We start from the raw sequence: 22,163 nt of genomic DNA on the forward strand, positions 1-22,163 counted from the left end.
AGGAATGGGCAGCACATAATCCAAGCTTTTGTTGCCTAGCATTAGAAATTTTGTGTGGGCAAAGGCAAGCAAGGTCGAAACAGTATAAAAGTTTAAAGGTCTCTCATGAATGGCAGAGACAAGGGACAGTGACATTGCCCTAGTTAGCAGGACAGTGCTCTAGAGACTCTCCATATATACATATTATCAGTGCCTAAGCCCCTTTTCAAGCTAGAACCAGCGAGGACCAGGCAATGGTTACCAATGACTCAGCAGGTAGACCTATAGGCTCCCCCGAACCCCCCTTCCTCAGCTCACAAAAATGGTGAGGTAGCAGACACTACAAGAAGCTATCAAACTTGAGCAGGTCTCAAATCCTGGTCCAGCGGATTGTCAAGTAGGGATGTTTCCAATAGGCCACCACAACCCAGATTTGTATGGGGGAAAACATAATATAGTCATTGGTCTCAGAAGGGTCAAGCTGCATTGCCTTATAGTGTTCACAGAACTCCAAAATCCCTAAAGATCTTTTGCTTATTAGAGGCTTTATTTAGAAGATTTACTTAGGATGGTTCTGAATAACAACTTCCACAGCCAGACTGCCTGTCAGTCGGGAAGATAATCAAGGTGCCTCTCCCCTGATATGACCTTTCATGCGTTGTGCTCAATCTGGCCGGGGCAAGAGAAGTCTTGACCCTCGAAGAACTTGAGAGGATTCTCTTCACTCCTTTTAGGCAACAGAAGAATTGATTTGATCTTCATGGAGTCAAATCATTTTAGGTACAGAATGTCCTCAGCTTACGAACCTAATAGGTTCCAAGAAGCTGTTTGTAAGTCGAATTTTGTTAAATTCTGGCCTGGGGTAGGCATCACCTAACTAGCGTGCCTACGAATGTTAGCTGCAAAAGTCAACAAATAGTCGTTTCATTTTGGAAATGTCATCTTGCTGCTGCTTTAGGTTATATAATATTGACTTATTACACTTCCATAATGAACTTTTGATACATGAAGTTATTCATGAAGGTTTTGGGAGGTTGAAATTTATCATAGGAAGCAGCTCCATCTGTCAGAAGGTCCTGCAGGATGAGAGTACCAACGACCTTTTTATACCTTTAGTCAATTAGGATACCAGTAACCTGTCGGTTTAAATCCACATAAGCCGTGGATTATTATTATTATCATTATTATTATTATTATTATTATTATTATTATTATTATTAATAGCTAAGCTGCAATCCTAGTCGGAAAAGTGGGCAGCTATAAGCCCAAGGGCTCCAACATGGAAAATATCCCAGTGAGGAAAGAAAATAAGGAAATAAAGAATGGTTTTTGATTTATAGAATCTATTCAGAAACCAATATATGCATCATAGAATCTTCTTCTGATCATTATGCCAAACCTTTAGTGTAGTTATAAGCTCCGACTGCGTTTCACATACATAATTGAATGTCGAGCAAATCCAATCTTTTGTTTTAATTCCTTTACGTCTGTTCTGCATCGCTCCACCCGTTAAGATGTTCTGTAGCCCTCAGATCAACTTCCACATCAAACTAGTCACTGTTCCGCTTACGTAGTTTCACACTTTTGCATCTCTTTCTCACCTGCCTGTCAACTGCTGTAACTTATAGTTGCTAGAAATTTTGACCTTCATAATTAACCCCTGGTAAAATGAGCCAAGGAATGCTATGTATGCACATCTTGACCTTCATAATTAACCCCTGGTAAAATGAGCCAAGGAATGCTATGTATGCACATCTTGACCTTCATAATTAACCCCTGGTAAAATGAGCCAAGGAATGCTGTGTATGCACATCACCTGAGGCGGAAGATCGCAATGAATTAGGGAAAGAATGGGTGAGGTGAGAATTACAGAACTCAGCATAAGATTTAAAGAGATAATGACGTACCAGCTGTATCATGGGCATAACAATTTAGTTTGTTAGTTTATTTGTGAGCAACTTTACACTAAAGCTACTGTACCAATTTCAACCAAACTGGATAGCCATGTTGGATATAACCCAAAAATGAATCTGTAACATTCTGGATGAAGTACATGAAAGTGCAGTACAAGTACACAGCAGTACTTTGAAAATAGTGCAGTACAAGTACACAGCAGTACTTTGAAAATAATCGCAATTTTAAGTAAATGGCAAATATTTTAGTAGCTTATTTTCTATTTGTGTACGTTACGCAAAATACTGGACCAATTTCAACGAAACTTGGTGGATATGTGGGGTAAGACCCAAGAACAAATCTATTAGATTTTGAAGAAGATAAATCGAAGTAAAAGCACGCTTAGGGGTTGTTGTGGCCAATGTGGTAACGTCCCTGACTGGTGAACGCCAGACTGGGGTTTGAGTCCCTCTCAAACTCGTTAGTTTCTTTGGTTGCTGCAACCTTACCATCCTTGTAAGCTAAGGATGGGGGATTTGGGGAAGCCTATATGTCTATCTGCTGAGTCATTAGCAGCCATTGCCTGGGCCTCCTTGATCCTAGCTTGAGTGGAGAAGAGGCTTTGGTGCTGATCATATGTGTATATGGTCAGTCTCCAGGGCATTGTCCTACTCGATAGGGCAATGTCACTGTCCCTTGCCCCTGCCATTCATGAGTGGCCTTTAAAACCTTTAAAGGCATGCTTTCTACAGAGTGCCTCTTTATTATTAACATGGTTTTGTTTTGATCATTTTCTTTAGCAGTACCACCCAAACTCGGCTGAGTTCCATCAGGCAAAGAGAAATGGTGAGGGAAAAAATACCCCCCTTTTTTTTTCTTTTTTGATGTCGGCTACCTCCCAAAATTTGGGGGAAGAGCCACGGTAGATGGAATAGAATAGTCTTCATCTAATTTTGACTGTGTTTGCAGATGGTGCGTCCTGTCACGATGGTCAATCAACAGCAGAATGCTCCCTCGATCAATCCGCAGCCTCAGATCGGTAAGTGGTCTCTACATTTTGAGAATACTAAAGGAGGGAAGGACATAGAATGTCAAGTTAAAAGTACTGCACTCAAATGTAACAATAATTCTGAATAAAATTGTATTTTCTCATCATAATACTGCTCTAAGTAGGTGACATACTGTAATTTATTACTACAACTAAGAGAGACATTGCTTTCTGCTGCTGTTTTTATGAAAGTAAGGCATAACTAAGTAATCAGGGGTCACTCTGTAGCCTGTGTATTGCAGACATTCCTTGCTTTAGATGGGTATTACAGTAACTTTATAATGTACAGTATTAGTGGCTCCTGGCATTTTTTATGGATATTTTTTGTCTAAAGTTACATATATTCTTCATAGCTGTTTTTAAGGCATTTTATGATTATTATTTTTATTACTACTACTACTACTACTACTACTACTAATCATCATCATCATCATCTCCTCCTATGCCTATTGATGCAAAGGGCCTCGGTTAGATTTCGTCAGTCATCTCTATCTCGAGCTTTTAACTCAATCCTTCTCATTTCATCATCTACTTCACGCTTCATAGTCCTCAGCCATGTAGGCCTTGGTCTTCCAACTCTTTTAGTTCCTTGTGGAGTCAAATCTATTAAATCTATTGGAGATTGTTTCATTGTCATACCATGACTCACGTCCATAGAGTAACACCGATCTCACTAAACTGTTATATAATCTGGTTTTTATATGTAATTTCTGGTGATTTGATTTCCAAATTTTACTTAACCTAGCCATTGTCTGATTTGCTTTTTTCAATCTTTCATTAAACTCTAATTCTAAAGACCCTTTATTATAGATCATAGTTCCTAAATACTTTAATGATTCTACCTCATTAATCCTTTCTCCTTCCAATGATATTTCATCTCCCATAGCATACTCTGTTCTCATCATCTCTGTCTTTCTTATATTCATCTTCAGCCCAACCTTCTGTGATATTTCATGCATTCTGGTAAGCAAGCATTGCAAATCCTGTAGTGTTCTGTTACTACTACTACTACTACTACTACTACTACTACTACTACTACTACTACTACTACTACTACTACTAGGCTACAACTTATGACTACTAATTTCTATTTTTACAGGGAGGCTGAGACCTCCAACTGTTGTCGGCCCGAACAACGCCCGTTGGCCTAATGGTACGTATACGTTGATTTCTTTTACACTCAAGAGTCCCATTTTATTTACCCATCTAATTAATGTAGGGTAATTCCTTATATAGAATTATAAAGGAGGAACTATTTATAAACACCAGATGTGTGGATGATATTTATTTATTATCTATTGGACTGAAACTCGTAAGCATTGAGTGCAATCGAACCCTAACTTTTGCTAAATTAATTATTTAAGGAAATCTATAATGTAATACCTTTTGATATTCGCGGTTTTATTAAGACAAATGCAAAAAAAGGCCTTGGCAGTTCACTACTGTATCAGTATCAGTCTGACCTGATTCTCCTTCTTTTTTCATTATATGACTTGAAAAAATTGTAATCCAGACTTTAAAAAAAGACAAAGTTAGCAATATTCATAGTTAGATAAAACTTAATACAGGAAAGGTATTTAACACCAAATAGGAAAGACCGAAAGGCTTGATAATTTACTCCCGTTTTCAGATAACTTTGTTAGCTGTGTATTATTTTGTCTTTTGTATCTCTGTGTTCATTGGTCTTTCAAGTTCAGGTTCATTCACTCATATAATTGTGAATACCCCTTAATTATAGACATTTGAAAGCATCGAGTTATTCAAGACCGAATGTATTAGCACAGCTCAATCATTTATGTAACTGGGAAGAAAAGGTCGAGGAAGAAGCTATTATATAAGTGTATTTTTAAGCCCTTTTGTAATACTATAGTGGGTTTTTGTCTTTTCTCACGAGATCTTTACTGTATTTTGTATTATATAAATTTAAATACTTTCTTATATTGTGTGTTATGTACCTACGAATAATAAGTTTTTTCAAGTTATAAGAAAGAAATAGAGGCTTTAGATATTATTCACGGATTTTAAACATTTGCTAGTATGTGTGCGGAACCTAATCATGCAAATGTGGGGTAGTGAATTTGTGACTGTATCTAAGCTTCAGACAGAGAGGGAAGTGCAGAGGAGAGGGTTGTAGCTCTTATGATTAATATAAGAATGCTTAGTCTTTATTATAGTACAGTATTTATTCTTATGTGTTTAGTATACGCCACAATTGATGCACCTGTAGTCATCTCTCACTGAGAGAGTAGGCGCTCCTTGTGACTACACAATACATCGATAGTTCATAAAATTATGATTTCAAATTGTTCAAACTCTGTAGTTCTCTAGCTGTTCATTTCTTATTGTCGATGAAGAGGGTCGGTACATCAAAATGTATCCATTTCCAGCTTTGATAGTTTTTAATTATTTTTATTGTTAAGTTTTCAGGAAGGAAAAACATGGAAGTTTGAAGACAAATTCTGCATGTCTCGTTTGATGAAATGTTTAGCAGTTTGTATCAAATACATTTTTTTATAAAGACCTTTCATAAATAAGTTTACCCCTAGATTGTTCCTTCACTTTGATTTCAAAATCCTTTTGGAAATTTAGGATATATATTTCAGTATCAAATTGTTTTTAGATATGTTTATTTCAAACATTACGATCATTACTATGAAGGGAGAGGATATGTAACAGCTCCTCACCTATCCTCCTCCTTAGATTCCTAGACTGGGTTAAGTCTTTTAGGGGTGCAGGTATCTACAGTTATCTACGGATACGTCCCTGATTATACACGATATCTTAGGATAGTCGTTCTGGGGGGTTAGAACCCTGTGATAACTGACGGTAATTGGCTATCTCACCTAAAAATAGATTTTTCCTACGTCAAAATCCGTTACTTTTCCCTTGTGCGCTAAGTATCCATCTAAATGTGTCTATTTGTCAATTGCAGCGAGACAGCCAGATAAAGAAATTTTTAGCTCTATATATCCAAGATTCTAGAAAAGAAATATATGCTGTTTATGACTTTTGTAAGGAGTAAGGTGCTTATAGGTATTTTCTCTTGTGTTTATTCAACGAACTAGATGTGTTCTATTTTAGGTAGCATAGTGAAGTAAGAGATTTGTAATTATGGAAGTATAAAATATGAAGCGTCTTGAAAATACATAATGTTGTGATATATAAGAAAAATAAGAAGCTGACATTTACGGAATATAAGACTTGTGAAATGTTACATTTACGGAATGTAAGACTTTGCGAAATGTTACATTTACGGAATGTAAGACTTGCGAAATGTTTCATTTACGGAATGTAAAACTTGTGAAATCTTACATTTACGGAATGTAAGACTTGCGAAATGTTACATTTACGGAATGTAAGACTTGTGAAATGTTACATTTACGGAACGTAAGACTTGCAAAATGTTACATTTACGGAACGTAAGACTTGCGAAATGTTACATTTTTTGTCAACCCATTATTCATTCATTAGTTTGTCGCTGAATCTGACAATTTACAACTTTTCAGACACTGGGGTGCCTGGAAACACTGCAGTTGCTTCTACGTGGTCAGGGCCGGGCACCGGACGGCCGGTCATGATCGTTAATCCCAACCAGTCAGGTATTCCAAGTGAGTATTTCTGTCGATCTTTTGGATTTAATGCCGATGGCTTTTGTCAGTCGGCAATTATGTTATCAAGTATAGCTGTCCCTTTTCATATCCAAAATGCTCCTTGTAAGTCAAAGAAATTCTATTTGAATTTAAATTGTAACATACTCGCTTTCACTTATACAGTATGCGTGGAATGAATTGACTCCCTAACCTTTTTTCAAAAAGTCTTGGATCCTCACAAGTCCCCCCTAAAAAGAGTGTAACGAGCCGACGTTTTCTCTGGACGTAGTGTCAACTATTGGGGAGACTTTAGCATATGCTTTGTTTACCTCAGTTGCACTTGGTTCTTTGTGGCGACCGGAATTGTTATTTTTGTGTCCCGCTTTTTGTCCCCTTTTGGGTTCGTGTTACCCTCCAGTTGTGCCTTATATATACCCTTTACCATGCCTAAACAGACCATGTCTAAAAAAAATGCATTCAAGTAGTCATATTGTTCAAAACAAACCATAAATTACCAGAAATATCTAGTCTCACTGGTGTGAAGCCGCAAACAGTGCAGCACTTGATCAAGTGCTATCATGAATCTGGGGAGGCTTGCGTTCCTGCCCCTTTGCCAAAGCCGGGTAGACCCAGTAAGACGACTTTAAGGACCAGAAAACCTATGGATAGACAAGTAAGGAAGGATACTCACTTAACATAAGTTTTCTGGTCTTGCATTAAATGATATAATATTGTTTTATTTCAGTACTTCTGATACAATATCTGAAATTTCAGCTGGATTTGTGTTTAGATCTCCGAATGCTTGCGAGTTGAGGATCTTCACCTGTACTATAAATCATCTTTAGATTACTGTACATCTACATACTTATCCCTGCTTGGATCTACTACCAACAGCTTGCTATTATTTTTATTATTATTATTATTAGTAGTAGTAGTAGTAGTAGTAATATTAAACTTTTAACTGGGCTCCACAAGGCATTAGAAGAGTTGGAAGATCCAGGCCTATATGGCAGGGAACTATGAATCATGAAGTAGGAGATGGTGAATGGAGAAGTATTGGATTAAAAGCTCAAGATAGAGACAACTGCTGAAATCTAACTGAAGCCCTTTGTGTCCTTAAGTGTAGGCATAATAATAATAATAATAATAATTTGCGTAAAATACAATATATATTTCATGATTATGCATAACCACTTGTTTGCCACTGTTATTGTGTTTGTCTGTCTGCTTTTTCATGGTCTTAATGGTAAGTATTTAAAAAAAAAAAAACTGCTACCAGAGAAATCCTTAAAGATCAGCATATGAAAATGTATTCCGACAATGAATACTGACCATTAAAAATTATCCTAACTACGTAGAAGAAATTTTTTACTCTCTCCTCTTCGTTGGGACACATTAATGTTGCTATTATTTAAAGGAATCAAAAAGCATCAATAAAACAATACTGATCCTCAAAACATTTGACATCACAGCCCTTGTTCAGCATCGTCCAAGTGATTAATTTCATCTCCCGTTATACAATATCTTTGCAGTGCAGGTTAGGACGTATTTCATTGGAAAATATATGTCATTGGAGAGGTCTACATGTCTAGCAATCTCTGGACATAACTAGAGTACAGTTTAACATTATTGAATGGAAATTTGAAATTGTTCACCTAAGATCAATTGTACTGTAGTGAGGCATTAGTCTTTGCAACGTCCTTTCCGCTGCATTTGCTTATCAGACTTTCAATGTCCAGCCTCTACTATGGTGAGTGGTATCCCAGTGTCTCGCATCCCAAATTCACGTATCCAATTCTTCAGACTAAAATGGTCAGAGTAAATTTATCGAATCTTCAGCCCTTATATCCTACTGCTTTTTAGCTTTCTAATTAACCTTCTTCCTTATTCTTTTTTTCTGTTATCCTGTCCAACCTCTTTTCACTTTTTATTTGGCAGTGCAACTTGGAGGGAGGTGTCCCACGCAAATAACATGCTAGTGCTGATTAGGTTTCCAGGATGCACAATTTTTCTCGCTGTGCGATGCCGTGCGATTTGCAAGCAGCATAGTTTTGGTATTTAGCCAACAAGTAATCTGACGTGACGTGACCCTAAACAAGAATTTTTTTTGTTGCATACTAGATACCTGCATCGGCCGATGTCTCAATAGCATGAGAAAATGTGTCTTAATTTCTCCTCTCGCTTTCAGATGTGGATATCTCCAATGGCCTTCCTACCATCCAGCAACAGCAGCCTATGCCCGGTCCAAGCATGACCGGTGCGCCATGCCCCGGCCAGGGTATGAACATGACGAACCAGCGGACCGTGGTGTGGCAGGGGACGCTCGAGTGGCAAGAGAAGAAGAATGACAACAACAGCAGAGTCGTTCACCAAGTCACTTGCAAGATGACGTCCCTCAACGTGAACGGAGAACCCGAGGTGTAAGTTATCTTTGATGTTGTTAAATCGGTTGCTAGTTTTTTATATTGTATCTTTATAAATATTTTAGTTGCCAGTTCAGGGATGGGTTTATGGAATGAAGGCTGGGAGGTCAGTCAGCGGAAGGAGGTATCATTTCAAGACATTGATTTAGGTCCTAGTCTTTGGTATCATTACCTCCGTCAATGAAGTTGGAAGGAGGTTATGTTTTCACTCTTGTTTGTGTTTGTTAGTGAACAGCTTCCCGCCCATAATTTTAATTGTAGAGTAATGAAACTTGCAGGGATTAACTGTTATTTAAAAAGCTGGAAATGAATAGATTTCGGAAGGTCAAGGTCACATTCAGTCAGTGTCCAATTCACGTAATCAGCCATAAGTTTGGACGTCGTCGTCACAGAGACTTCAAACTTGGTTCATATTTGAGTGTGTGAAAATGCACGCCAATTAATACATGTTAAGGTCAAAGGTCAAGGTCGAGAAATAAGCTGCTACGGCGTAGGTCTGCACTCTACTGAGTGCTCCTCTTGTTTCCAAAGATATTGAATAGAAGGCCCTCTGAAAATCATGCCTATGATTTTCAGCTGCATAAGTCAACAAAAAGTCCAGTTTTATATTACAAATGTTGTCTTGCTTACTGCATTAAATTACATAATATATTTTTTTACAGTATTTCATTATGAACTTTTGGTACAATACTGTATCTTAAATTTATGATTTCCATTGGATCTGTGTTTGTATCTCTGAATGTTTAAAAGAATCTACGAGAGAAGTAATAAGCAATTAGAATAACACCTTTAGAAATAGCAACAACATTAAAATCAATCTTTAATAGATAAACTATAAAAGAAAATTTACGTCAGCCTGTTCAACATAAAATCATTCCCTACAAGTTTGAAATTTTGAAGTTGCAGAGAGAGAGAGAGAGAGAGAGATAGACTGGAATATATGTTTGGTGAGGAAATATCTTAAAGATATGAATAAAGATTGATATCTCAAAGTTTATGATGGATTTGGCATCTAATTGAAAATAGAAATCAGTAGCTGTTGAATAACTCCTTGCCTTAATTATTAATTATTATAATTACCTTTTAAACATAAAAGTTTAGAATAGGTAACAAATGAAGTAACGTTTCACTTAGTCGAGGTATATTTCGACCGTGGTCTAAGGCATTTGACACATCAGTTGTTCTAATGTCAATAAGAAATTTGCTCAAGCAAAAGGCAATAGTAACAGCTAGTGTCCCGGCGAAAGCAATCATGGAATGTGTCCCAAAAATAACCTCCCAAAAATAACCTCTTCATCTGCATCTAAAGCAACGTGTGTGTAATCAACGAAAGGAGGTACGCCTTTTTAATCTTGAAACCTACACTTTATTAACTGTTTTCTGTTGCTGTAAATAAGGCATTAGAATATAGATAGAGGATTTTGAACAACATGCATACATATACCAAGGCACTTCCCCCAATTTTGGGGGGTAGCCAACATCAAACAAATGAAAAAAAGGGGACCTCTCCTCTCTACGTTCCTTCCAGCCTGACAAGGGACTCAACCGAGTTCGGCAGGTACTGGTAGGGTACCATGGCCCACCCTCTCCCATTATCCACCACAGATGAAGCTTCATAACGCTGAATTCCCTACTGCTGCTACCTCCGCGGTCATCCAAGGCGACCGGAGGAAGCAGCAGGGCCTACCGAAACTGTGTCACAATCACTCGTGAAAAACTCGTGAAGCCGACAAACAACGGACATATTCTGAATCGTTGTTTCTGTTATTGTTCCCATCTGCACTCGTCCTTCACTGATTAGTACATTGCCTGTGGGTAGTGGTATAGAAACAGTCCTTATGATTTGAGTGTTATATGACAAAGAAGAAATGGTTTTATTTTTATTCTGAGAGGGAAAATTTTACCCGTAAATTTCCATGAATAATTTTGTAAAATTTTTAATCATCTGAAGCATGTCATTGCTTGAGCGGCCATCAGACGGAAAGCCTGGGTTGAAGGTAGACTCGGGGGGAGAGAGAGAGAGAGAGAGAGAGAGAGAGAGAGAGAGAGAGAGAGAGAGAGAGAGAGAGAGAGAGAGAGAGAGAGAGAGAGAGAGAGAGAGGGGGGGGGGGATTTACGTCTCATCCAATGCCATGAAGAATAAAACTCCCCTGCTAGAAAATTAGACAAACAAGAGGAATGTAAGTTAGTAAAAGCCAGGGATGTTGATAATGAAGGATAATGACAGTCCCCTGGATAAGAAATTTCAACTTTAAAGCTTTTCAAGATAAGAACTTGCTGTGCAATAGATTAAGCTTGGAAGGCAATTTATGTCGATACAACTGTAGCACAAATTTCTCGATATATACGTAGACTAGCACGTTAGCGCTGGCGATATCGCTCTGTTAAAAACAATGTGGACCAGTCCTTGGCAGTCATGAGGGCATTGCAAAGAACTGCTAATACTGTTTACAGTGAGCCACAGAAAACATCCTGTAAGCATAACCTCCTTACTGGGGCATGAGTACCAAGGACATTGATAATCTGATCTATATTGAATGTTCTGTATTAGGAAGAAGGTGCCATTTTACTTCATAATTGCCCTGAACAAAATAGAAGATTTTGTGAATGGTATGTATTATATTCACCCCTGTCTGTGCAGTTTATTTATTTGTTTGTGAGCAAACTTTACGCAAAAACTGACGTACCGATTTTGGCCAAACATGCTAGCCATGCTTGGTATGGCCCAAGAATGAATCTGTAACATATTGGTTAAAGTACATCAAAGTGCAAGTATGCAGCATTACTTTGAAAATAATCGCAGTGTTCAGTTAAGGGCAAATATTTTTTAGTTTATTTTTTGTTTGAGAACATCACGCAAAAACTACCAAACCAATTTCAACGTAACTTGATGGACATGTTGGGTATGACCCATGAACAAATCCATTAGATTTTGAAGTAAATACATCAGAGTACAAGTACACAGTGGAGTTAAGAGCAAAGTAAGACTGCTTGGCATGGCGAAGAGTACTCTCCACGGAGTGCTCCTCTGGTTATAAAATATGAAAACCACATTATTTTTTCTCATTCCAGGAAAGCTGAGGGCTGGCCGCCTACACTGATCATGCAGATGATCCCAAAGAATATTTTAGGCTCTATCGGTAATACGTTCTTCAAGAATGTGAAAACCGTCATGTTTATGCCCGACCAGAGTCCAGCGTTGGATGTCCTTACAGCATTTTTAATCAAAGGGATGGTGAGTTGTGTCTAACAGCTCTATCTATAGTTACTATTAATCTCAGTCCCTTTTAAGCAGAGCTCTGTCTATAATTAGTAGTAATCTCAGTCCCTTTTTAACAGATATAGTATAGTCTATGGAAATTTAGTAAATCAGTTATTCTGTCTGATTGAGTGGCGATTAAAAAAAGCATGTCGTGTGCAAGTAGGGAGATCAACTTGCTAGATAACTTTATTCTGTACTTTGATATCATATAATACAGGATTTATTTGCTCTTCATATTAGCTTTTTCTTTCTCTATCAAAAAATACCAGCTCGCTTACAGTTGCTGGTTTGCTTTGTAGTAAGTGTGTTTTTTTATCGTAGAAAACAGTAGAGACTTAGATCAAGTGATTTACTGTTCCAATTAAATTTTAAATCCATGATTGCCTAAGTCATAAAAATCAGTTTTTGTAAAACCAGTATTTTATAAACTTGGTTTCAGAAAAGTAAAAGAAGTGTCACATTCTAATAAATTCAAGTTAGATTTTCATAACTTGTTGTAAGATGATATTCTATCATCTTGTAATAAGCCAGTTTTGTATCATAAGATCAATTTATGAGAACTTAGTTTTTTATAGAGAAAGATAATGTTGAATTTTATGTATATTTTATTCTATCCTTTTATGAAAAAAAAGGTAATCGTATTTTATCTTGTTACAGGCTGGCTGCGTGCACGTATCGCACACCGGCACGACGCAGCAGAATGACGTGAAGGTCATTATTCTCTTATTCTCAGGCGAGAAGAAAGCCTACGTCGGTTTCATTCCCGTCGATCAGCTGTCTTTCGTGAATAAGATCAAGACGGTCATACAGTCTGCGAGAAAGGGCCAACAGGTAAGGTTAAGACTGAATCGCAGGTTGCCAGAAAGGGCCAACGGGTAAGATTTAGACTAGCAGTACGACTGTTGCAGTTTGCCTGAAAGGGCCAGCTGGTGAGATCAGACTGTTACAGGCTGCCAGAAAGGGCCAACAGGAAAGATTAATACTAGCAGTACAACTGTTGCAGTCTGCCAGAAAGGGCCAACAGGTGAAATTAAGACTATAGCAATAAGACTGTTACAGGCTGCCAGAAAGGGCCAATAGCGGGGATTAAGACTGTCGTAAATTCTGCTACAAATAGTCATAGATTTAAAGGTTTTTTGCTTTCAAAGGTTTAAATACAATCCTTGGTTAGGTCAAAAAAAATTTTGGACCCAGATACTGTTTTTTTTTATTCCACAGTTAGGGGACAGAAAATGTCTGTTTTGCGATTTCCTCCCCCCCCCCCCCCTTCAACTTTTTTATTATTAGCCAAATCATTGACCAAAAACTAGTCCATTTTTCCGTTAAGCCAGATAGTAAACCCGACGTTTCCAGCTCATCTCTGGGAGTCAGCCAGAATATTCGATTTCCGGGGACGAACGGAAGAAATAGAGAGTTCCAAAATTTAATTTTGTAGTTGACATTTCTATGGTCTTGTATGAGTTCACCATTTTTCCATTGAATTGCCTTGTTCTAAATAATTTGAAAAACTTGGAATTTTCCCATTTTTGAGAATTTAACAAATGAATAAAATCCTGGTCTGAATTATTGCCTTAAAAAAAGAATTGCCATTCATACAATCTGTAACTATCACTTACCTTCTCAGCCACCAATTAGAAATGCTTTTTCATTTTTTACCCTAACAGTTGGTACAGGTTAGGAGGGTGAAAGTCTTCTGGTAATAATCTGTCATTGTAACTTATAGCACAAAACATTTAGAAGTAGAAGACAAACTTTGATTGTCCTGAGCTAAGTACGGAACACTCTCAACTCACAAACTTAAGGCAGGTTCATCCTTGCCAAGATTCTTGGACACGATATGTCCTACTATGCGAGAGGCATTTTTATATTTATTTCAGAGGCAGGTCTTCTGAAAACTAACTTTTATGATGATATCTTAATTTTTATGGTTTTAATTGAATATTCTTTTTTTTTTATGTATATAATAAATTATATTGACGTCATTGACCTTAGATGTCGGGATGCCAGGAAACTTTAAATCAATCAATCAATCAATTGCAAACTTAATACGATTTCCAGCTGCAAAAGTCAACAAACGGTCCCCATTTTATATGACGTAAATATCAGGTTATTGCTAATGTTTCGCTTACTATATTGAATTGTATAAGATTTTATTACAGTATTTATCTTAATACAATATATAAACTTTTGATGCAATATCCGAGATTTATGGTTTCGGTTGAATTTGAGTTTGTGTCTCCAACTGTTTGAAGGTTGAAAACCTTACTATTACCGTAAAGCATTTAACCCTTTTACCCCCAAAGGACGTACTGGTATGTTTCACATAACTCATCCCTTTACCCCCATGGACGTACCGGTACGTCCTTGCAAAAAACTGCTATTTACTTTTTTTTTTGCATACTTTTGATAATTTCTTGAGGAACTTCAGGCATTTTCCAAGAGAATGAGACCAACCTGACCTCTCTATGACGAAAATTAAGGCTGTTAGAGCAATTTAAAAAAAAAAATATACTGCAAAATGTGTTTGAAAAAAATAACCCCTGGGGGTTAAGGGTTGGAAAGTTCCAAATAGCCTGGGGGTAAAAGGGTTAAGAGTTGAGAAAAGCATTTGGTGGTTTTGGTCCAGCATACGACGTCGATGTACCGATTTAGATAAGAGAGCCTCGTGATGACCACCTGGCACTTCTCGACAGTATCGATCCAAAACCGTTAATGAGGGCTCCAGTAGATTAACCTTTTTACCCCCAAGCTATTTGGAACTTTCCAATCCTTGACCCCAGTATTTTTTTTTTCCAAGCACATTTTGCAATATATATTTTTTAAATTTCTCTAACAGCCTTAATTTTCATCATAGAGAGGTCAGATTGGTCTCATTCTTTTGGAAAATGCCTGAAGTTTCTCATAAAGTTATCAAAGATATGCAAAAAAAATATAAGTAGTAGTTTTATTCAAGGACGTACTGGTACGTCCATGGGGGTAAAGGGATGAGTTTTGTGAAACGTACCAGTACGTCCTTTGGGGGGTTAAAGGGTTAATAGATAAAGAAAGATATATTTCTCATTTTAAAATGCAAAAAAGCTTGTTCTTTATTGATATTAGGGTGAATGGCTCACTCTTAAGCCTTGTTGATGAGATAATTGACAAAGGAAAGAATAGGACATCCCACATTAGCTAGATTTGCGTTGTATGTTTTATGAGTGCCGCTATTTTTTTTAATGTCGATTACGGGAATTTTAATTATTCCCAGTTCGTAATAATGAGAGTATGTATTACAATATCTGTGCAAGGCAAGTAGCTTAATTTTTTGTTAAGTGCTTCATATATATTTTCTGTGATCATGTTAAACTTATACAGTACCTATATAACATACCGTATATTTTCTGCTGGTTCCAATCCAAAACAGCACACATTAAAATCCCAATTTTTAATAGGGGTATCTTTGTTTTTCAATATTTAACTTAGCCGGTGATTATATAGCTGCAACTCTGTTGCTCGACAGACAACTCTACGGAAAAACTCGCCAGCGATCGCTACACAGGTTGCGGGTGTGCCCAACAGCGCCATCTGTCGACCAGATACCCAGCTCTCAATGTAAACAAAGACTCAATTTTCTCTCTGTCGAGGTGTCGACAAGACGTACTTTACTCGCTGTTGCTAAACTGGAGTTTTTCACATCTATTTGGTGAAGTACTATATTCTAGTTTTGAGCTTTCGCTATGCAGGTGTTTTATCTTCATCTTAAATCTTGAACTCGTTTTGGATAGATTTAATTATGGTGACAAAGAGAGTATGGACTTTCTTTCACTTTTAAATGGCCGACCCTTCCCTTAGACGGAAGTGTGTTTAGGCTTTTAGTAATTATCTTATCACGTTATAGATTTTCCTCTATATATTTTATATCTCTCCGCCTTTATTAGGCCTCTTCGATTAACTTTCCATTTATTATAAACATATAAAAATAAATTTTAATGTTTTGTTTATATGCGACCTTTCCTGAGAGTAGGCGGTCCTAACTTGGAAACCGAAGTTAATCAACGTTGAGCCCTTTATATCGTAATTAGCTTTTAAAGAGCTAAGGATTTAAAACTTTTTAAATGTAATATTTTATGAAAGAATTTCTTTGATAGTCTTCGTACTGTTTTCAAAGATGAACTAACGTTTAGTTTATTTATGCTACGCAGTTGTTGACGTTCAGGACGTTCAACATGCGCTCTATCGTTACGATAGAGAGAGAGTGTATCACGGTTTCACTTTGCAGTAAGAGTAAATCGATTCTGACGTTTTGTTCATTCTTTCTTAGCTTAAATGTTTTAAATTCTATTTTAAAGGAACTTTTTATTTGAAAAACCTTTCAGTTTTTTCCTTTAGTCAAATAACATGTTTTTTTGACAAAATATAATTGGGCTCTTCTCTTAGGTGCGAAATCAAGAGAGAAAGAGAGAGAGAGATAGAGACGGAGGGAGAGAGAGGAGAGAAAACGTTCCGTTCAAGCGGGTAACGTTGTTCTCGAGTTACTCTCGTCCCTAGTCGTTGTACGGGGAGGAAGGATAAAACGTTTTTAGTTTTTTATTCTCGTCCCCAGGCTATGTGCGGTGAGAGATTGAAAACGTAGTTTATATGAACTAGTGTTTAGTCTCTTTCCCAGCCACTGATTTTTTTATCTTAAAATATGTTTTCTGTTTTTTGCTGGTATTAATGAGCTTGCATTATACGACTGATTTCACAATTACTACCTTTTAATGAAGGGTAGAATTGCGTGTTTCAGGTAGAAATCAGTAAAAGTATTCGATTTCAGTGAAATAAGTGCAAAACAGAAAATCGAAGTGATAAATTGATATGCGCAAAGTGTTACAGTGTTGCGTCCGAGGGTTCGTCTGTTCGTGCCTGTCGTTCACCTAGTCCGGGACCTCTTGCATGCTCCCAAGCCCAGGGGAGAAGTAATGTCAAACGACTTATGGGTTCGAGAGGCCTTGATCAACGAACAGACGTTTTCCCTCTATGGTATCGGGTGTATCTTACCAAGATCTCCCCTACCATAAGACGAGAGAGACGTTGTTTCTCGTCATCCGAAGGCTTTTCGCATAAGAAACCTGTCACAAGGTTTTGAAGCCCTTAAGCGAAAGTCAGTCCTTTCAGGACAGGTCCAGCGTCCTGGTTACAACCATTAGGACAGCTCTGACCCTATGCAGTCATCGGATAACTGCTCGCCGCCTAACAAAAGCGTAACACAGACTCCGAGAGTCTATTTTTGTTGGCAAAGTGTTGCGGTCACAGACGTTACCCTCGTCTCTTACCACAACCATTTCCGTTGATCCTTAATGGGTTGTATGGCAAGACATGCAGTATATGCTTGCCTCCCTTATGGACGACTATTCTGCCGATTAGTCCGTTGAGTCTAGCCGTTTATCTCATCGATATCCTGGCTTTCAGCCAACCTAACGTTCCTTTGTGCTTACTGTTGACGTTGGCGTAGCTTAGTCACGTCAGTCAGGTTGTTTAGAACCACACTCGATGCGGTCTCGTGTGGTTTTTCAGCCGCATTTGGACGTTAGGCCACTTGTCTGATGCTCCTGTTGACGTTCAAGACGTTCACTAACAATCGGAGTTGACTTGTTTTGACGCTGTGCGTCAACCTCCGCATTCTAGAGTTGTTTTGACTGCTCAGTCTAGGCAGTCAAAGCAGTCTCGAGTGGACGCTGTGCGTCTCACGCACCTGTTGTGGTTGACAGTTCAGTTGTTGACAGTTCTGGTCCGCTACTAATGCACCAGTGAGTGTGGACTCTGCTTGTAAAGCATTGCCACCACGGTAGGTCTCTCCCTTGCTTGAGACTCAGCTTTTATCGGACAAGGTTCCTGTAGATGAGGAAGTTGCTGTTCCCCCTCCTACTGATATTCCCTTGAGGACTCTGTCAGATGGAGAGGAGCCTAAAGCTGCTTAGCCCCCTATGGACTTTAATTAAATCATGATGATTTTTTTAAGGATCTTTGTCCGGATCTTTTTGTAACTGCTGCTCCTCGTTCGCCTAAACGTCAGAGCTTACACTAGGCCTAGCTACTTCGAAGCCGTTGTTTTTAAGCTAGTGCTCTCTCACTCTCCTAGAGAGCTTTACGTTGGCTAGGCTACTGGTTTTTCACCAGGAGGAGTTTGGGGATACAGCCTTTGCTTTCCCTTCTTTTAAACTGGTTTATAGAGCGAGAGTCTGATATGACACGAGAGAAGTTCTCGGCTTGGGAGTTCATGCCTCTGCCCAGATAGACTTCTCAATTCTCGTAGACTCTTCCTGGCGCCTGGCCAGGAGACGCTCCAAGTTTTTTACAGGTCAACTTCACAGCTGTTTTCGAGCCTTTGAAGTTTTGCTGTACAATTATGTCATGCATAACAAGGCTTTCAGGGATGGTAAGCGGTACCGCCTCAGTCGCTAACCCCGTCTGTTGCCACACCTGCTCCCGTAGACCCTAAATGGGCTGTGCTGCAAGACATGCAGTCCAAGCTTGCGTCCTTGATAGAGGACTTTAATGCGGAGAAGGTTGCTACCGAACCTTCTGGCCAACAACCTTCCAACCGGTCGGTTGTGCGCCCTGTTGACGCTGAGGTAACCTACTCGCGTCTGCCAGTTGAGGTGGTTCCTCCACCGATGCGACCCAGTGTGGGTTGCCAGCCGCACGTTGACGTTAAGCGACGCTCGGAGGTGGTTGTTGACGTTCAGGACGTTCAACAACCAGCAGAGGTGACTTGTTTTGACGCAGTGCGTCAACCTCAGCAACCCGGTAGGGTGTTGACTGCACAACCCAGACGGTCTAGACAGTCTCGGGTTGACGCTGTGCTTCCTCGCGCACCCATGGTTGTTGACAGTTCACAGACTGTGCAGCAGTTCCATGATGTTGCGTCCGGCTCCGTCACGCATGCACCAGTGCGACCGGACTCAGCGAGCCAGACGTTGCCCACTCCGTTGCCGTTTCCTCATCAGTTTTCGGATGAGGAACCCTCTGATGAGGACGTTGCTGAACAACAAGACGATCAGCCCCCAGAATAGATCAAGCCCTGCTATCCATCCAGAAGATGCTGAAGAAGGAACGCTGCTCAGTCAGGCTGTGGATGAGTCTGGTAGGGACGCTGTCATCCCTGGAACAATTTGTGTCACTAGGAAGACTACACCTCCGTCCTCTTCAATACCATCTAGCTTTTCACTGGAAAAAGGACAAGACGCTAGAAGCGGTCTCGATCCCGGTTTCTGAAAAGATAAAGTCTTGTCTGACTTGGTGGAAGGACAATATCAACCTAAGAGAGGGTCTTCCCCTGGCTGTTCAGACTCCCAACCACGTTCTCTTCTCGGACGCATCGGACGTGGGCTGGGGCGCGACACTAGACGGTCGGGAATGCTCAGGACTGTGGAACTCGAGTCAGAGGAGCATGCATATCAACTGCAAGGAGCTGTTGGCAGTACATCTGGCCTTGAAAAGCTTCAAGTCTCTCCTTCGAGGCAAAGTGGTGGAAGTTAACTCGGACATCACCACGGCCTTGGCGTACATCTCCAAACAAGGAGGTACCCACTCACTGACGTTGTACGAGATCGCAAGGGACCTGCTCATCTGGTCAAAAGGTCAAGACATCTCCCTAGTAACGAGGTTCATCCAAGGCGACTTGAACGTCATAGCAGATTGTCTCAGTCGGAAAGGGCAAGTAATTCCAACCGAATGGACCCTCCACAAGGATGTGTGCAAGAGACTTTGGGCCACTTGGGGTAAAACCATCCATAGATCTCTTTGCAACCTCGCTGACCAAGAGGCTTCCAATCTATTGCTCTCCAGTCCCGGACCCAGCAGCAATACATATAGATGCTTTCCTCCTAGATTGGTCACATCTGGATCTCTACGCATTCCCACCGTTCAAGATTGTCAACAAGGTACTGCAGAAGTTCGCCTCTCACGAAGGGACAAGGTTGACGTTAGTTGCTTCCCTCTGGCCCACGAGAGAATGGTTCACCGAGATACTTCGATGGTTAGTAGACGTTCCCAGTAGTCTTCCTCTAAGGGTAGACCTTCTACGTCAGCCACACGTAAAGAAGGTACTCCAAAGCCTCCACGCTCTTCGTCTGACTGCCTTCAGACTATCGAAAGACTCTCGAGAGCTAGAGGCTTTTCGAAGGAAGCAGCCAGTGCGATTGCTAGAGCAAGGAGAGCGTCTTCCATTAGAGTCTACCAATCGAAGTGGGAAGTCTTCCGAGACTGGTGCAAGTCAGTTTCTGTATCCTCGACCAGTACCTCTGTAGCTCAAATAGCTGTTTTTCTCTTATACCTGAGAAAAGGACAATCCCTTTCAACTCCCACTATCAAGGGCTGCAGAAGCATGTTGGCATCGGTCTTCTGGCATAGAGGCTTAGATCTTTCCAAACATAAAGATCTGCAAGACCTCCTTAAGTCTTTTGAGACCACCAAGGAGCGTCGTTTGGCTACCCCTGGATGGAATTTAGACGTGGTACTAAGATTCTTCATGTCAGACAGGTTGGAGCCGTTACAATCAGCCTCCCTGAAAGATCTCACTCTTAAGACTCTTTTCCTGGTATGATTAGCCTCGGCTAAAAGAGTCAGTGAGATTCATGCCTTCAGCAAGAACATCGGATTTTCGTCAGAAAAAGCCACTTGTTCGCTACAACTTGGTTTTCTAGCCAAAAATGAGCTGCCTTCTCGGCCTTGGCCTAAATCTTTCGATATCCCCAGCTTATCGGAGATCGTAGGCAATGAACTAGAAAGAGTCTTATGCCCTGTTAGAGCTCTTAAGTTCTATTTAAAGCGTACTAAACCTTTACAAGGCCAATCTGAAGCCTTATGGTGTTCAGTTAAGAAACCATCCTTGCCTATGTCAAAGAATGCTTGGTCAGACTTTATCAGATTGTTAATACGAGAAGCTCATTCACATCTGAGTGAGGAAGACCGAACTTTGCTCTAGGTGAAGACGCACGAAGTTAGAGCTGTAACAACTTCCGTGGCCTTTAAGCAAAATATATCTCTGCAAAGTATAATGGACGCAACCTATTGGAGAAGCAAGTCAGTGTTCGCGTCATTTTACTTGAAAGATGTCCAGTCTCTTTACAAGAACTGCTACACACTGGGACCATTTGTAGCAGCGAGTGCAGTAGTGGGTGAGGGCTCAACCACTACAATTCCCTAATTCCTTATCCTTTTAATCTGTCTCTTGAAATGTTGTTTTTTTATGGGTTGTCCGGAAGGCTAAGAAGCCTTTCGCATCCTGGTTGATTTGGCGGGTGGTCAAAGTCATTTCTTGAGAGCGCCTAGATTAGGGGTTTGATGAGGTCCTGTTGTATGGGTTGCAACCCTTGATACTTCAGATCCTAGGGGTCTGTCAGCATCCTAAGAGGATCGCGAGGCTCCGTAAGGAAGACGTACTTAAAAGGCAGAGTAATTGTTCAAGTCGACTTCCTTACCAGGTACCTATTTATTTTGTTTTTGTTATTTTGATAACTTCTAAAATGAAATAAAAAAACTCTTAGCTCATAAAAGTGTAAACATATATTACTGGTCTCTACCCACCATCCTGGGTGTGAATCAGCTATATAATCACCGGCTAAGTTAAATATTGAAAAATGTTATTTTGATTATAAAATAAATTTTTGAATATACTTACCCGGTGATTATAAATTAAATGACCCTCCCTTCCTCCCCAATAGAGACGCAGTGGGACGAGGAGAAAATTGAGTCTTTGTTTACATTGAGAGCTGGGTATCTGGTCGACAGATGGCGCTGTTGGGCACACCCGCAACCTGTGTAGCGATCGCTGGCGAGTTTTTCCGTAGAGTTGTCTGTCGAGCAACAGAGTTGCAGCTATATAATCACCGGGTAAGTATATTCAAAAATTTATTTTATAATCAAAGTCACATTTTTATATAAAGCAATGTGTTTGAACTGTAGCCGACTACATGTCACCAGTTAGTCTGCTTTGGATGGCAAGA

General features: G+C 39.6%; 1 protein-coding gene across 5 annotated transcripts in view; it reads left to right on the forward strand.

Moving 5' to 3' along the window:
• The window catches only part of LOC137627080 (mediator of RNA polymerase II transcription subunit 25-like), a 121,937-nt gene that overhangs the window by 53,787 nt on the left and 45,987 nt on the right, over window positions 1–22,163 (forward strand). For 4 of the 5 annotated variants that reach the window (XM_068358071.1, XM_068358074.1, XM_068358072.1 and 1 more), the window contains exons 7-12: window positions 2,842–2,911; window positions 4,020–4,073; window positions 6,427–6,528; window positions 8,699–8,930; window positions 12,006–12,168; window positions 12,853–13,026. In XM_068358071.1, coding sequence (XP_068214172.1) covers window positions 2,842–2,911; window positions 4,020–4,073; window positions 6,427–6,528; window positions 8,699–8,930; window positions 12,006–12,168; window positions 12,853–13,026 — 795 coding nt within the window. The remainder of the gene's footprint in view (window positions 1–2,841; window positions 2,912–4,019; window positions 4,074–6,426; window positions 6,529–8,698; window positions 8,931–12,005; window positions 12,169–12,852; window positions 13,027–22,163) is intronic. The other variant, XM_068358075.1, reaches the window with a different exon arrangement.

Source organism: Palaemon carinicauda, chromosome 34 (genome assembly GCF_036898095.1).
Source record: "Palaemon carinicauda isolate YSFRI2023 chromosome 34, ASM3689809v2, whole genome shotgun sequence".
Taxonomy (NCBI): Eukaryota; Metazoa; Arthropoda; class Malacostraca; order Decapoda; family Palaemonidae; genus Palaemon; species Palaemon carinicauda.